The sequence below is a fragment of the Tamandua tetradactyla genome, chromosome X (genome assembly GCF_023851605.1).
Source record: "Tamandua tetradactyla isolate mTamTet1 chromosome X, mTamTet1.pri, whole genome shotgun sequence".
NCBI classification, from domain to species: Eukaryota; Metazoa; Chordata; class Mammalia; order Pilosa; family Myrmecophagidae; genus Tamandua; species Tamandua tetradactyla.
Window position 1 is genome coordinate 107384294 of NC_135353.1, and position 17184 is coordinate 107401477.

At 43.1% G+C, this 17184-nt stretch overlaps 1 protein-coding gene across 1 annotated transcript in view; it reads right to left on the reverse strand.

Moving 5' to 3' along the window:
* Positions 1-4690: 4690 nt before the first annotated feature.
* MSN (moesin) overlaps positions 4691-17184 on the reverse strand; it is an 80361-nt gene continuing 67867 nt past the window's right edge. The window contains exons 6-13 of the mRNA XM_077146874.1: positions 17009-17155; positions 15883-15979; positions 13889-14052; positions 12297-12427; positions 11905-12065; positions 10483-10575; positions 9893-10117; positions 4691-6916 (exon numbers count right to left, since the gene is read on the reverse strand). Coding sequence (XP_077002989.1) covers positions 6752-6916; positions 9893-10117; positions 10483-10575; positions 11905-12065; positions 12297-12427; positions 13889-14052; positions 15883-15979; positions 17009-17155 — 1183 coding nt within the window. The 3' untranslated portion in view covers positions 4691-6751. The remainder of the gene's footprint in view (positions 6917-9892; positions 10118-10482; positions 10576-11904; positions 12066-12296; positions 12428-13888; positions 14053-15882; positions 15980-17008; positions 17156-17184) is intronic.

The following is a 17184-nucleotide window of genomic DNA, read 5'->3' on the forward strand; positions in this document are numbered from 1 at the left end:
TGGCCTTCTTGAAACAAGGTATCTTTCTCTATATGTCTTAATTTGGACATTTTTATAGACTTGCTTTAGTTGGGACTTTTTCACAGCCTTAGAATGGTAAACTTGCAAATTAACAAATTCCCTTTTTTAAAAGCTGTTCAATTTCTAGTAAATCACATTCCAGCCGCATACAAACTAGAACAGCATTCAAATTAGAAAAGAAGTAAAACTTTCATATTTTGCAGATGACATGATATTATACTTGGAAAATCCTATGAAATCAACTACTTGAACTAATAAACGAATTCAGCAAGGTGGTGGGATATAAAATAAATGTGCAAAAATTAGTAATGTTTCCATACACAAGAGGTGACCTAACTGAAGAGTCAATTAAGGAAAAAAATTCATTCAAAATAGCAACTAAAGAATCAAGTATGTAGGAATGAACTTAACTAGGAATGTAAAGGACTTGTACACAGAAAATGATATAACATTGCTAAAAGAAATCAGAGAAGATCTAAATTGGTGAAAAGACATTCCTTGCTCATGGATAGGAAGGTTAAAAGTAGTTAAGATGTCAATTATACCCAAAGTGATCTACAGATTCAACACAATACAATCAAAATTTCAACAGTCTACTTTGAAGATTTGGAAAAGCTAGTTACCAAATTCATCTGGAAGGGAGACCTCAAATAGCTAAAATCATCCTAAAAAAGAAGAATGAAGTAGGAGGATTTATACTTTCTGATTTTAAAACTTATTATAAAACCACAGTGGTCAAAACAGCATGGTACTGGCACAAAGATAAAGGTATTGACCAATGGAATGTTGCAGAAAAGGAACACCAAATCTATGGCCAACTGATCATTGACAAGGCCTCCAAATCCACTGAACTGGGAATAAACAGTCTTTTCAATACATGGGTATGGGAGAACTGGCTATCAATAGCCAAAGGAATGAAAGAGGACCCTTACCTTACACTGTATACAAGTTAACTCAAATTGGATCAAACACCTAAGTATAAGAACCTAGTACCATAAACCTCCTAGAAGAAAATGTAGGGAAACATCTTCAAGGCCCATAATAAGAGGTAGCTTCCTAAACTTTATACCCAAAGCAGAAGCACCAAAAGAAAAAATAGATAAATGGGAGCTCCTCAAAATCAAGTGCTTTTTCACCTCAAAAGACTTTGTCAAAAAGGTAGAATTATAATGCATACCAAATTCTGCAATCTGTTCTACCACTAATTGTTGCAATGTGTCTTGAAACTTATTTCTTTTGTGTATATATGTATTTTTCACAAAAAAAAGAAAAGAAATTCTTCTAGCCTCCAGTATTTTGGAGCAGGTACAAGGAAAAATCTGAAATAGTGGAATGGTAACCTATAAAAAACTCTGAAATCTGTTCTGTAACTACTTGTTGAAGTGTCCTTTGAAAATCAGTTTTTTTTCTTTCTTTTATTATATATATACTATGTTTAACGTAAAAAAACATTTAAAAAAAGAATGATAGACTAAAAAAAGAAATACCAGGAAATCCCATGTTTTTACTCAGTTTCTTCCAATAATAACATCTTGCAACACTACAGTACAATATCACAAGCAAGATATTAACATTGATACTGTTAAGATGCAGAATATCCCCATAAGGACCCCTCATGCTGCTGGCTTATAGCCATAACCTTCATATATGCCTTCCCTCCCCTCCCCCACCCCATCCTTAACCCCTAGAAACCACTAATCTGTTATCCATTTCTATAACGTTGCCATTTTGAGAATATATAACCTTTTGGATTGGCTTTTCTCACTCAGCATAATTCTCTGGAGACTGATCTAATTTGTTTTATGTATCAGTAGAATGTTCCTTTTTATTGCAGAATAGTATTCCATGGTATGGATGCACCAGTTTGTTTAACCACTCATGTATGGAAGGACATCTGGGTTGTTTCCAGTTTGGGGCTATGACAAATAAAATTTCCATGAACATTTCTGCACATGCATTTCTATAAATATATGTCTTCATTTCTCTTGGATATGTACCTAGGACTTGAAATACTGGATCTATGGTAAATATATGTTTAACTTTTGAGAAACTGCCAGGCTGTTTCCAATTCTGGAAAATCAGTTTCCACTAGTTTTCATTTCCATCAGCAACGTATGAAGGTTCCAATTTCCCTACATCCCTGGCAACACTTGTTATTGTCAGTCTTTTTCATTATAGTCACCCTAGTGGTGTGAAGTGGTTTTTCACTGTGGATTTGGTCTGTATTTCCCTGATGTCTAATGATGTTTAGGATCCTTTCATAGGTTAATTGGCCAAATGTATATTCTCTTTGGAGAAATATGCATTCAAATTTTCCTTTTTATCATTTATCTGTTTACTGTTGAGTTTTAAGAACTTTGTATATATTCTGCATATATATTTTGTCAGAGATTTGATTTGCAATATTTTCTCCCATTCTGTGGGTTCTTTATATTTCTACAGTGTCCACTGAATCACAAATGCTTTACTTTTGATGTAGTCTAATTTATCTATTTTGTTGTTGCTGCTGTACTTTAGGGGACACCACCTCATTACTGTCACGTGGGGGCTAGAAGTCCAGATTCCTTACTCACCCTCCATTGACGGACCCAAGATGGAGGGGGACATGACATGGTGGGGCATGTGGGGGTGTGAGGGTGTGAGTTGTCTTGTTCCTGATGACTTGCTGCTAGTGAAAGTCCTGACTCTCCAAGTGGGAACTAGAAGTCCAGATTCCCTACTCAGCCTCTATTGACACAAGTTGAAGAGGGACCTGACATGGTGGGGCAGGTGGGTATCTTGTTCATGACTTCTTGCTAGTGAAAGTCCTGACTCTCCAATAGGGCTCCTCTGACATCACCCCAGCAGACAGCAGATGGAAGTCCAGTCTCCCCATATACACTCCATTGACACTGTGAAGAAGGGGTTCATTATCACCAACATGGATGAAAGTCCTGGCTCCCCACTTATCCTTCACAGACACCTGAAATGAAGGGATTTGGGTACCTTGGTCCAGCCTGGTAAGGGTGAAAGCCTAGGTTCAATATTTGTTGTAATGGGTGTAGGTGGGGCTGCAGTTTTCCTGTGTATGATGTTTGTCTGGAATAGAGTAGTTATTGTCTAAAATTTTTCAGTCTTGCTAGGCTTCCCCTTTCCTAATTGTTTGGCTACAGAGCTGGATTTTTTTTTGTGGGTGGGGGACTTTTTTTGTTGCACCCATTGCCATTTCCAGGTTGCTGGCTTCTTCACTTCCAAATCTGGAATATATAAGATAGTTAAGCCAAAAAGAAAACCCAGGAAACTGATTGTGTCATTGTCCTTCAGGTCACTACAGACTCTAGCCAGTCTACCTCCCTTCCACCTCTCAGAGTCTTCTTATATTTGTTCTGTAAATGGTGTCCAGGATTATTAGTTGTACTTAGAAAGAGGCATAGGCAAAAGTATATCTACTCTACCACTATAACACATTATAAGATTAGTGGCTTGAAGCAATATCCAAAAGAGGGGGCTAAGACTGCTTCCTACATTAATGTTCTCAGGCCCTAGAATTCTACCTACTACCTTATAATTAAGGTTGTAGAAGTATCTCCTTTTTCCAGTTTACATCCATCCTCCCCCAAGCTTGTGGTGGGGATGGTAGGGATGAGGTATAATGTGGTAGTTAAGAGCAAAGGCTCATGAACTAGATTGCCTGAGTTCATATCCTTGCTCTACTACTTCCAAGCCCTGGACATTGGGCAAACTAATTACCAGCTGTAAGACTGGGGTAAAATAGTATGTCCCCAAAGCAGCAGTTCCCAAATTTGTCTGCACATTGGAATCATCAAATATACTAATGCTTAGGTACCATTATTAGAGAGTATAATTTAATTGATATGAAGGTGTATTTTGGGTTTAGGAATATTTTTAAAGCCCTCTAGGTGACCCTTAGGTGAAGATAAGTTTGGAAGTCACTACCTCAAAGGGTTGCTGTGAGGATTTAAGGCTGGCAGAATACCTTATAATTTATTTTTCCTTGCAAATACTGGCTCATCAAGGTGGGAGCCGGTAACTGAGAATGGCAGATACAGGCCAGCTTGGAGGGCTTATCTGGGCCTCAGTCTCCTCATCTATAAAATGGTGGTAACTATATCTAGGCTATAAAAGCAACATAACACTGACCAACAGAATATGTACATGCATATACACTCTCCATCCTTGCCTCACATTGCACTCCCCACCACCTTTTGCAACAGGGCTTAAGGTAGTTTCTCTGCTCTTTATTGGCATTGCAATAAGGAAAGGCAGTAGAAGATAGGACAAGCCTGCAGACCTTTCTGACAAGGAGGCAGGAGGGGGCTTAAGCACACCAGGAATCCAGAGATACAAACCATCCCTCACAAGCAGCCCTTAGGCCCCAGTGCCAAGCAAGCCCAGAAGCATCACTTGACTAATGTGGGGCCTACACCCACACTGGAAAAGACAGCCTGGAGCAGTGGGATGGGCCTAAGCTATTAATCTAGACAGTTCTGTGACCTTGGGCAATTATTCCACTTCTTTGGAGTCTATTCCCTCCTTTATAAAAGTCAGATCTACCCCAAAGGACTGAAGGGGGATGAAATGAGATCAGGGATGGGAAGGTGGTCTATAGAATGGAAATCATGGTGAAGTATGCCAAAGCCACCCACCCATGCCACAAAGAAAGATCAACTCATGGTGGAAGTCCTAAACTTTATTGGCACTGAAATAGAACAAGGGTTGAGCATAAACCCCTCCAAAAACAATTTTTTAAAAAAATCCCACAAACACATACAAAAAAAACCTGAATACAGAATCTAACCCTTCTCCCCAGCCTCCCTAGGGCTGAGTTATTGCTCCTAAGGTAGCTAGGTAGCCCTACAAATGCCAGGTTTGAATTTTGCCAATATAGGGCATATCACCAATAGAGTGTCGATATATTTCACAGCAATGCACATAGACTCACCAAGATCAGGCAGGAAGGGAGGGTGGGAAATAGCAAGGCCAGTGGGCTCAAGGCTAGGGGATCTGCATAACAGACAGGACAACCCCTTAGAGACTGAACCCTGGGGAGAATGCAGATAAGAACAGAAAAAACAAACACCAAGTACTTAAGAATGGCATGTATGACCTATAGTGACAGGGGATATCACTAATACTGAAAGCTCATTACATTAATATTTCTGGCAAAAATCCATTTATAATGCAGTATATATTTCCCAAATGTGGGAATGGTAAGGGAATGAGGCCAAAATGATCCTGCTCTAAGACTAATATCTTCTAATGGTGCATTAGAAAGAAAAGTAGAAATCAGTATTTTGTTAGATACCACTGGAATATATAATACTGGTAGAAGAAAGAAAGGCACACATGAGACAGAGGAGACGGCTGCTTCTGGGTTGAGGGCCAGGGGTTGGGCGTGTAAAAGGAAGGGACTAGGCCAGAGCCCCCAGGAGCTCTCTGGTTTACAGGTCCAAGGCACAGCACAGCTGGTGACAAGATCTAGGTTGTAATTTTATCAAACAGAGGCAGGATTAAGATTTCTCAATAAAAATATTTTTAAAAAAAATAGAGGCAGGGCCTAGTCATCACCTTGTAGGTGGGTGACTGGAAGGGGCTTTTGGGTACTGAAGAGGCTGAACGAACTGTGGGATCAGGACCAAGGGCTTCTCTTACCATACTCAGCTTCCTTTCACCTACCCACCAATTAAGCCAACTGGTATCTCTTCAGGCCTGGATGGTACGGAAGCAGGAGCTATGGTCCAAGTAGCTCTCACAGGGAAAGTGACCTGGGACCACTGACAAGAAAAATACTGAAGACAAGTGTGAATACTTGTATTTGGCAAGAGCCCTAGATGGGATGGGACTGGCTGGGATCTTGGATACTTACTTATACTGTTTAAGTTGGAGAGGCTTTGGAGATTGGGGCAGATCCCAAGAAGGGAAGAGCCAGCATAGGGGCCTACAATAATAAGTAAGGGGTACATCTGTCCATGGAGTTCACTTGAAACAGGTTGGGCACCTGCAAGGCACTGGGGTAGGGTATTCTATTGAGCCTGGCCTGAATAGAAGGGCCAATGGCCTTTTAGGTTGTTAGGGAAGCCTTATGAAGGCACCATCTCCCCCACCTGATCTTAGGGAGAAACCGAGTCCCTGAACTCAGGGACAAGGTTAATTGGGACTCCGTTTGTAACAGTCCCATTCTAGGAGGTAGAAACAGGAATAACTAAGCATCTCTTGGCCCTCCATTCATTACAAAGTCTAAATAGCTCTAGGTCAGTTGACACCTTACAGCACAGAGCCAGGGCCCCATCTCCTTCCCTAAACCCTCTGATACTTCCAACTCCCCAAGTCACAGGACTCCAAAGAGCAAGGCAGTGGCAGGGCAGTGTAAGGAGCTTAGCTTCAAACTACCCCACCCTTGACTCCCTCAGGACAACAGTAAGTATAGGGGAATTTCACAAATCAAGCGGGAAGTGCCAGTAAGCTGGGGAAGTGGACTCTCCTACCACACCAGAGTAAAGGGGAAAGAGGGGAGAGGGGGATCCCATTGGCACCACAGTGAACCATTTCTCTGCCTAGGGAAGTAGGTGGGGACTGAAGGGCTAGGTTTGGTCCCATGGCTATACTGAATGCTTAGCATGACTCAAGAGCTGCTGTAGTTAGGGGCTCCAGCACAGTGTGATTAAGCAGGGGCACAGGAACATGGGGAAAAGGAAAAAGGGAGGAGGGGACCCTAGAGGCTGGGTGCTCATTACATGGACTCAAATTCATCAATACGCTGCTTTGTGTTGCCCTGACGGATCTGGCGCAGGGTCTTGTATTTGTCTCGGCCCAGCCGCATGTTCTCAGCATGGATCATGTCATTGGCAGTCTTCTTGGACTCATCACGGGCATTGGCCAGTTCTGAAGTGAGGGCCTGTGAAGGGGCAGGAGGTCAGAGGTCACAGGGATCAATGGCTTCCACTCCTTTTACTCATTTGACTAAATTCCTCACTCTCCCTCCCTCCTTCTCTGTCTTTGCTTCTCTCTGTCTCTCTCATGTACATATTGAAAACAATTTCCAACCCTATTAGTGGGGCAAGAACACACACACGCACACACACACACACACACAACAATAAATGAACTAAGGTGACCATTTGACATGGATATGCCTTGAGAGTAGAACACCATACAAAAATTAAAGCAGGAATTGTGTCACCAAGATGTTTTCTGAATGTTAAGAGTTGAAGCCTCTCGCCTCCCTTACCTCTGTCATTGCAAGAGTGCCCACATGTCCTTCTACAGGTGTACCTAGTAAATTTTCAGTCTGTTTACTCTATGCTGTGCTGTGTCCTTGAATTCTTTCTCACGGCAGGGTCAAGAACCTGGAAACCAAATCCCAGCAACCTATCTTGGCAAGCCAGTCAGGAGTCACTTCTATTCTGTGACTGTCTGGACTGGGTATTACCTCTAGTTTATGCCCAAGGGAATTGGGTAAATTCCAATCAGAGTGTCTCTCCCTGAGAGCCAGAATTGAGGTTTGCAGTAGAAGCAAAAGTCCTGGCTAACCTGATTGAAGTAAGCTAAGCCTATGAGACCTGAAGTGGGTGATGCATCCAGTGTTTCAGATGACAGTCCATCAGGCTGCCTCCTAGGAAACTAGAATAATCTTCCCACTACAGAGCTAAAAATGAAAAAGCTTATTTTCTACTTTAATACAGTCTGGCTATAATATCACCAGGAAGATGGCCAGTGTTGACCCACTAATGGAACAGTCAGTTATAACCCTATCTTATAGTTAAATCTCTTTTGTAAAAAGGAGGGAAAGTGGCAAGAAATTCCTTTTTGGGACCTTATGTCAGGGTAAATCCATGAAGGGCTCTTGCAAATTACAAGGGGTTCCAAGAGGACCCCCCAAAAGTTATGGAATAATTTTAAAACCTGATATCAACCTATGAATTTACGTGGGGGTGTGCAAGTCATTCTTTCCTCTTGTTGCACTCCCGAGGAAAGCATCAAATTTGGACTGAAGTACAGGGCCACGCAGACCAACCTGTGGGCCAGCAGCCTGTCCAATATGCAGTACAGGCAGTAGCGGTTCCAAATGCTGACCCAAATTGGAACTACCAGAGGGGTCAGGCAGACTTAAAAGCCAGAGACCACATGCTAATTTGTCTAATAGAAGGACTGAAAAAGTGTAACATCAAACCTGTATATTATAATATGTTCCAGAGCATAACTTAAGAGGATATGGAAAACCCTGCTCTATTTCAGGGAAGGCTGCTGGAGGCTATAAAAAAGTACAGCCAAGTAGACCCTGACTCCCCAGAAGGGCATATAAGGCTTAAAACCTGTTTTGTTAATCAGTGAGCTATTGATATAAGGTAAAAATTCCAGAAACTGGATCTGGGCCATGAACCCTTGTGAATGATCTCATGAATGCTGCTTTTTCTGTTCTTAATAACTGGGACAAGGCTGCAGAGGAGGAAAAGGTAAGGAGAGACAGGAACAGAGCTCAGCTCAGAGTGCTCACCATGAATGGCAAACAGCTACCACAGGGCCATGTGGGGCAATGGAAGTATGAGTGCTATCAGGTACACCAAAAGCCCCTGGAGCCTTGCCCTCCTAGCTGTGGGAAAGATTAACACTGGGTCTGGGAGTGCAGTGAGTCCCAAAGGAAAGTTGAGGCCCTCTGGAAGGCCTTAGTGACTGCTCCTAAACAAGACTAAGGAGGCCCGAGGACTCTACCAGCTCCCTAGGACATCACCAAAGATCATCAATTTTGATAAGCCCTGAGTGACCTTTGACATGGTAGGTAAGACAATTTTTTAAAATTAATGTTGGAGCCACTTATTCCGTATTGGCTTGTCACACAGGCTCATTATCCCTGTGAAGTTGTCCCAAGGTAGGGGTAAATAAAAAGTCTAAAACCAGAACCTTCATTCAGCCCCTCCTTTGTCAAATTGGCAGAATACGTTTAAATTATCAATTCTCAGTAGCACCAGAATGGCCCACCTCTTCCACAGAAATCTTTTTCACTCCCTGGGGGCCACACTAAGACTAATGAAACCAGCTAGTGCTTCACCCCTTCGTTGCCCTAAAGCCCCTACTAGATCAAGGCCTCTTGGCATCCCAGAGAAAATTCCTAAGCAAATAAACCCATCTGTATGGAATGAAAGCATCACAGGCCTAGCCTGAGAATAAACCCTGATTTTCAGTCCTAAATCATAAAAATACATTTTTGTATCCCTCTTCAACCTAATTCAATACCTATTTACTGTTACATAGCAGGCCCAAAAAATAAGACTCTCATCCTACTCACTTAGGTGGTGCTGTCTCAAGGTTTTAAAAATAATCCATATATCTTTAAAAAAATGCCTTAGCAGCAGAACTTACTACACTGCAACTGCCTTAAAGTTCAGTCCTGTAATATGTTAACTTTGCAAACTACCATATCCCTAATACAAGTGAATTCTGTTTGTTGTAATCATTCCTAACTGAATGGATATGAAAAGTCACAGAAAAGTTTAAGAAAGTGAATTTTGTAGTCATTAAAATCCTGAATGGATATAGAAAGTTGCAGAGGCTTTGAGAAAGTTAATTTTGTAGTCATTATTGACTACAAGTCCTGAATGGATATGGAAAATTGTACAGAATTCAATAAAGTAAGTTTTGTTTGCCATCACTGCTGACTACAAGAGGTTATAGAGTTTATAAAAATGAATTCTACCTGTCCTAGTCAAATGCTAGGAGTGTTTCACCTTAAAGCTCTCACTTGAGAAAGGCTCAGGCTCCCAAAGCATACTAGGACAGGCTTCTCTATCCATCCTTCTATGATGGATGAGGGGAGGTCATGGGCCCTTAAGCCAAAGCATATGGTCTCCTAGACTCATTGGCCCTGCCTGTGTACCTTCAGGTGCTTCTGCACACGCTCATTCTTCTCTGCCTCAGTGGTACGCTCCTCCTCACTGCGATCCTTGGCCATGGCATCAGCCCGCAAATCAGCACTGGCCTCTGCCCCATTCTCATCCTGCTCATCCTGCTCATTCTCTGCAGGCTCAGCTACATGTGGTGTACTCATGGCGGTCTTCAACTCAGCACGGGTCTTCTCCAAGTCCTCCTGTACCATCTGGGCCTGTCCAATGATAGAGGGAAAGAAGAAGGACTGATGGTCAGGCCAGACTAACTTGTAGTGTCTTGCATATGCCTAGAATGATGCCTAGAATGATCTAGAAGGAAGCAGGCATCAGGCAGAACAATCCACTTCATCTTCATGATCCTATTTCCTCATTTGTTAAATAGGAGCAATTGTACCAACTCCCCAGTGGTACTGGGTAATTTTGAGAAGTATCTTAGAAGGCCTTGGGCTCCTTCTCCCATGATGCCAACTGTCAGGGAAGAATTGAAGTAGGGGTAGAACAAACCTAAGGAATCACGAGTTGGAACCTATGTATGTGCTAACCCTTCTCACAATGCCTTGCACTGGGCACTGTGTCTTACCTTCTGCTGCCACTCCACTGCCTCACTTTCCTTCTTCTGTCGGGCCATCTCCAACTGAGAGATCCGAGCTGTCAGCTCTGCCATTTCCAAGGCCTGTGGATAAATTGTAAGCATGTGAGAGCTGGGCTTTATGGACCTCAAGGCACAGGAGTCCTCAACACTAGGTCCCCTCAGGTACCAGTAGGGAACCTGCTGCTCTATTTACTTGCTGCCTCAGAGGCTCTTTTCATCTCACCACTTCACTCCAGCTTTATCTTTAAGGTCCTAGCACAATCTTCACTTCTCCGCCTTTAAGGTCCTAACACAGTCCTCATTTCCCCCAGGAAATCCTGTAGGCCACATCTATCCTCAGATCAACTACAGAACCCTATAACCTCCAAGCTATTCCTTTATTTGCCATAACTCCCCAACTAGACTGTAGGGCCTCCTAAAGACAAACAACATGCCATTTCCATCCTTTCCTCATCTCTCTCTCCCACTAATTTTCCACTATCAAGTTGGGGCCTCAGTAAAGCCTTGGTGATTCCTGGATTTCTGCCTGAGGCAACAGACCCTTCCCCACTACCCTACAATGCTCAGGGCTCCACTAAGACTGTCTCTCTTGGACAAGTACAGAAAAGACATTCAAGTGTCACAAAGAGATGTGAACAAGAGAAAAAAGGTTATACACACCCTCGCATCTTAGGCACAACTCTTCAGGAAAGCTTTTCCTTGAGAGATAAGCCTTAGTGCCCTCCAGGCCCACACTAAACAGTAGGGAAAGAACATATGCCAAAGGATTGGGGTTAGAGGTTCCTTTAGCTTCTGTGTTACACAGCCCTTGGAGATTGTGATGAAAGCATAGATGCCCACTCTTTCTCCCCCAAGAATTGCATAGGCACAGTTTTGCATATGATTTTAGGGAGCAAATCCTCCAAAGGAAGGCAGAAATGGGTTTGAATACTTAGCCAGCCATAACTGTGTATGATTTGGCAAGTCTCTTAAACCTCCCTGAGCCATAATTTGCTCAACTGGGCGTATTATTGTCCACCTCACATCATAGGGTTATTGGGAGATCAAAATAAGAAAGTAAGTAAAAGGGAAAAGTTGCTAGCATACCTCTTAACACACAGTAAGTACTTAATTAAGTGTGAATCCCTTTGTTCTTTCTTCCCTCCATTTCCTTTGCCAGGTTATCAGCTTAGGATCTCCAACGGCTAAGGAAACAGTAGAAAACTAAGGCTTATGGAGGGTTGTATGTAAAAGTTTAGAGCCACACAAGTGACTCCTCAGTTTGCATCTGAATGACCTATCTGCCTAAGGTCTGTAGAGTATAATACACTCATAGAAAGAGCCAGACCTACAGACAGAGGTAGCTATAAACAGGCAGGCAGACAGGGGAGAACACTCAAGCCCCACAATCCCAGCCCATTGTAGCTTTACCAGCTGCTCCTGGGTCTTCTTTTGATCTCTGGAGGCCTTCAGGAGGGCCTCCTTGGCCTCTTCAGCTTCTTGGCGCTCCTTGGCCAACTTTTCAGCCTCACTCTGTGCACGCTTCCGCTCCTGCTCAAGTTCGAGGGCCCTACGGGTCTGTTCTTCCAATTCTGGGCAAAGAAGGAGAGGGGAGGTGGTGAAGAGCACAGGGATGAAGGGACATCTAGCTTCCACCCAGGACACAGCTGGCAGAAAGTTCTAAGCACTCCTCCCTTTGCCTCATCTCTCATCCATTCTATGGTCATACCTATGACCTGAATCTGCAGCTAAGGCAGAGAGGTCTCCAACTGGTAGAGCCCATCTATGGGGAAACCCAGTCTCCAAAGCACCCCAAGCTTCACCTTGCTGAGCCTTCTTAGTCTGTTCTTCAATCTGCTTCAGCCTCTCCATCAGTTCTTCCTTCTCTCGTTCAATCTTTTCCTTCTCTTTTTCTGCCATCTCACGCTTTTTCTTCTCATTTTCCAGCAGAGCACTAGGGAAGAAGAAGAAAAAGATGAAAACAGAAAAGAAGGGCTGCCTGGAAGCCTTGGGATTCCCAAGACTCACTGGCCCTTGAACCTCGCAGCTCCCACCCATCCAATGTACACAGGGCTTCTGAGAATTTAGACCTCTCCTTACCTCCACATCCTTGTCCTCAGAGGCAACATAGCCCCACACCACCAAGTATGCTCACAACATTGTCCATTTGCTCCAGATTGAGGAGAATCAAACTGGAATCCCAGCTCTGACACTGACCCACTGGGTAGGCTTAGTCATATTGCTTCTTTGCTCTCACCCCTAGTTGCCCTATCTGTAAAATGGTCTGATAAGTCCAGTTCTGTCTACCTTGAGGAGTTATATAGAGATTGTGAAGTTATAGAGACAAGTTTCAACTCTCTGCTTGAATGCTGTAATTCAAGTCTGGTGACCTCTGTGGCTGGGACATCACTCCTTAAGCTGAACTCTGCCTGTCCTCTGAAACCCAGCTCCAAGCTCCTTCTCCCCAAATGTAACATATTTATTTACTATGTCTGTCTCCTCCCACTAGAATGCCAACAACTTGGGAACAGGGATTTTGTTTGTTTAGTTCACTGCTCAATACAGTTTATTGAGTGAATAAATGAGACATTTGTAGTTTGAATAGTTATGTATGTACTGTTTTTTTCCCTCTCCTACTAGAATGCGAGGTGCTAGATGGCAGGGTTCCTGCCAGATCCAGCTTTGTAAAGTGCTCTCCAATCTAGATAACTTTTTCTGAATAAATATAAACCTTGGTGTGTAACCTCTTGTATATGGAGTCATTTTCTGGCCTATCAGATTAGAAACCTACCGAAGTTCTAAAGACTTTCTGACAAATACCTACTAGATCAGTGTTCCTCAAACCTTGATGTGCAAAGGAATCACCTGGGATCTTAAGATGCAGGTTCTCATTCAGTAGGTCTGGGGTAGCACGGCAGATCCTGCTTTTCTAACAATGTCCCAGGTTGATGCTGATGCTACTGGGCCTCAAATTATATTTTGAATAGAAAGGGGCTACAATGCAATAACATAAAAGCTTCTTAGGAGGGATTCTCATGGCTCTAATTCTGCTCACAAAACCCCTTAGATTCCAAGTTTAAATGTACATGGAGCCCTCTGCTACTGTCACTATACTTGTCAGATACCCAAAGCAACCCAGAACCCACCCAACACATGGCAGGAGAGTCACAGACAATGGTTAACTATGAAAAGACCCTCTCTCCTATGTGGCTCTGGAAACCTAGGCTCCTGATGTCTGCTTCCCGTGAAGTGGGACACCTTGAGAATTCACAGGGGTTGGAGGGTGGAGGATCTATGAGCAGGTCTTCCTCTCCTAGTTCTAAAATGACTTCATGTCCTTCCTTAGCAGGCTTGGCACCTTTGAGAAGCTTCTTTGCCCCAGTCCTGAGCCCCACTCCTGCTCCTCAGCACCCACCGTTCCATCTGCTTCTGGTGCTTCTCCTCCCGGGCCTGTGCCTTCATCTGCTGCACCTCGATAGTGTCAGGCTTGCGGCGGCGCATGTATAGCTCATGGTTCCCCATGCATAGGGCCAAGATCCGTTTGTTAATCCGCAGCCGAGGGGCATAGAAGACAAAGTCCTGGGGGGAAAATAGCAATCAGAAAGAGTTTAGGAGGATGGATGAAGGTTGACTTTCTGCCTTCTGAGAAGCTAAGTCTACACGCACAGGAAAGCTTATTTCATCCAGTCCCCTTGTGTTACTGATGGAAGACTAAAGATCAGAGAGGTGAAGTGATTTGCCCAGGGTCAAAAGACAGGTTAGTGGCAGAGTCAGGACTTGAACACAGACTTTTGGATTCTTTTTTTTTTTTACATGGGCAGGCACCGGGAATCGAACCCGGGTCCTCCGGCTTGGCAGGCAAACATTCTTACCTGCTGAGCCACCATGGCCCACCTGCTTTTGGATTCTAAAACCAGTGTTCTTTCCACCAAACCACAATTTCTTTCAACCTTTGCTCATGAAAAGCATCCAAAAATATCCTCAATCTACTTGAAGGATCACAACTGACTTTCTCTAATTAGAAATCCTGCTGAGTCTCAGGGGCCTTGCTTAGAGGTGCAGTAATCCCTGCATAACAACCTGGATGGGTGCAGAGTAGATGGCTGGATTGTCTCTTCAGTGTCCTAACCCAGTCCCTTAACCATTTTTGGAACAAGACCCTAAATAGTTTTGGAACATAAAAGCATACATACATCTCCTGAATACTGACTGCATTGACTATTGTTCTTGTTTTTCTTTTGTTTTATTTTTTAAATAAAAAATTGATTTCAGCTAGCTTTGTTACTTACCTTTTTCTGATGAAAGGTGAACACAGCAGCAAGAAAAAGAAACACAAAAAAATCCAGTGAGTTTGCATTTGTTACCACAAATAACACTGGACCAAGGTCACAAAGCCCACAGGCTTCTGGATTAACAAACACATCCCTCTGCCACTGAACCCAGTCTGCTATTGTCCACATAGCTTGGAGTACAGTAAAAGGAGCACAGGCTCTAGAGGCCAAATAACCTAGGTTTGAATTCCAGCTCTACCATTTATAGCTGTGTGATCTTGGGCAAATCACTTCACCCTTCTTAGCCTTAGTTTCATTAGATATAAAATGGATATGCTATTATCTACCTGACAGATTCATGGGGAATTTAAGGAAATAACATATGTAAAGTGCCTAGGAGGGGCAGCTCAGAAACCTCAGGTCTGGAGAACAGTGGATGAGCCCTCATGTGAAGGGTCAGGCTCAGCATGGCCACTGGCCCTTGTTGGACATGAGGTATACCATAGTAGTAAATCCTCATCTAAGTTTCTATATCACCCCCAATCACCAGCTTGGCTGTCTTGTGACTCACAGGCAACTGACTGGATGAGAACTGCGGCAAGCCTGTTAGAGGAATGACTGGACCCAAAGCACTTTTCTGTTCTTGGGTAGCTCTGGGGAGAAATCTGAAAGGGCAATAGTGAAATTACACCAAAAAGCAAGCTTGGAGGATCATCTTTGGATTTGAACTTCTCCTGGCTCTGTGCTTTCTCCATGATTAAAGACAAATCGGTCTTTATTTGTGCATGAAGTTTACACTTTCTGGGACCTAAGGGCTTGGAAAGATGAAACACACTCACTGTTTCCATCCCACAGCCACAGGGCAGCAATAGGCAGTGGCTAAAAGGCAGCACTTAAAACTGCCTGTGGTCCCCCCTTGTCCGTGCTCCTGAGACACAGGTGGCACCAAACACAGGGTTCCCCCTGACCATTTCTTGGCAGACACCCCCATTTATCCCAATATCCTTTTATGCCTTCTGTTCCCATCCACAAAAAAATGCCAGAAAAAAAAGGAGAGCAAAATACAACAGATGATTGTGCAGAGCATTATCTAGGCCTTGGCAAGCATCTATCTTGGCCAGAGGAAGGGGCCACTTACCGGGGCTTTTTTGTCAATGGGCTTGATGACAAATTTCTTGTCATTGAAAGAGATGTTCCTGATTTCACTCCATGGGAAGCCTATCTTGGGAGTCAATCTGTAGAAGTGGAGACCAAGAACATCATGGCAAAGGTAAGAAAAGAAGGATATAGATAGTTGATGCTTCACCCTCCCTCCCCACCAGCTTCTCCCTCAACTGATGAGGCAGGCCAATTGCCAGCTCAGCCAATGCCAAACACATATCACCAAGTCAGCTGCCAGCACTGAGGGTCCACTTCCCAATGTCACAACCAACATATCATCACTTGCCCCAATCCCTGAAGTTTGTTTTGTGGTAGTTTTGGTTCAGACATAGATCTTGTAATATCCCATCAAGAGAATCCCTAGTTCTATTTAACTGTAACTCTTTCACCAAAAGTGAAAAAAGTCAAGGGGAAGGTAAATAATGAACACTGAGATTCAGCAGTTACATGTAACAAACTAATCTATTGATCTCTATCCTCACCAAGGGGACACCAAGAAAGAAATAATAAGTACTTGAGATAAGGCTTCAGTGAAAGGAATTATAGGTAAAAAGGTACTTAATCATCACCTCAGATTTAGGATTACTTACAAATCCTGACAAGGTAGGTTCTAGACCAGTACTGTCCAACAGAAATATAGTGTGAGACATATATGTAAGAATTAAATTTTAGTAGCCTCACTAAAATAAGTTAAAAAGACAAAGGTAGAATGAATTAAAACCATTTATTTAAACCCAGTATATCCAAAATGCCATCATTTCAACATGTAATCAACATACTAGAAAATATTAGTGAGATATTTTGCATTCCACTTTCCACACTACTTCAAAATTTGTTGCATATTTTATACTTAGAGCACATCTCAATTCAGACCTGCCGCATTTCAAGTGCTCAACAGCCACATAAAGCTAGTGTCTACAGTACCGGACAGAGTGAGTCTAGTCAATGTAGGATTTGGAAGCCTGAGAGATGTTGCACAATCACATAGGCTGGACTGATCTAGCTAGAAAAAGAACTGAGGTAGACCCCCAAAGGTAGAGCGGTGAGGAAGAGCCCTAGGTAGCAAGAGTAGCCCAAATAAATAAGAAAAATTTGAGGCATACCTATCATTCTGCTCATAGATGTTGAGACCTAGGGCATCCACCCCAAGCCACAGTTCTGAGCCTTTCTTGTTCTTGATGCTGAAGTAGTTTACACCGTACATCTCCAGGTCCTGGGCAATCTTCAGATACTCCAGAACAGCATCCTCCCTAAAGGACACAAAGTAGAAGATCACAGA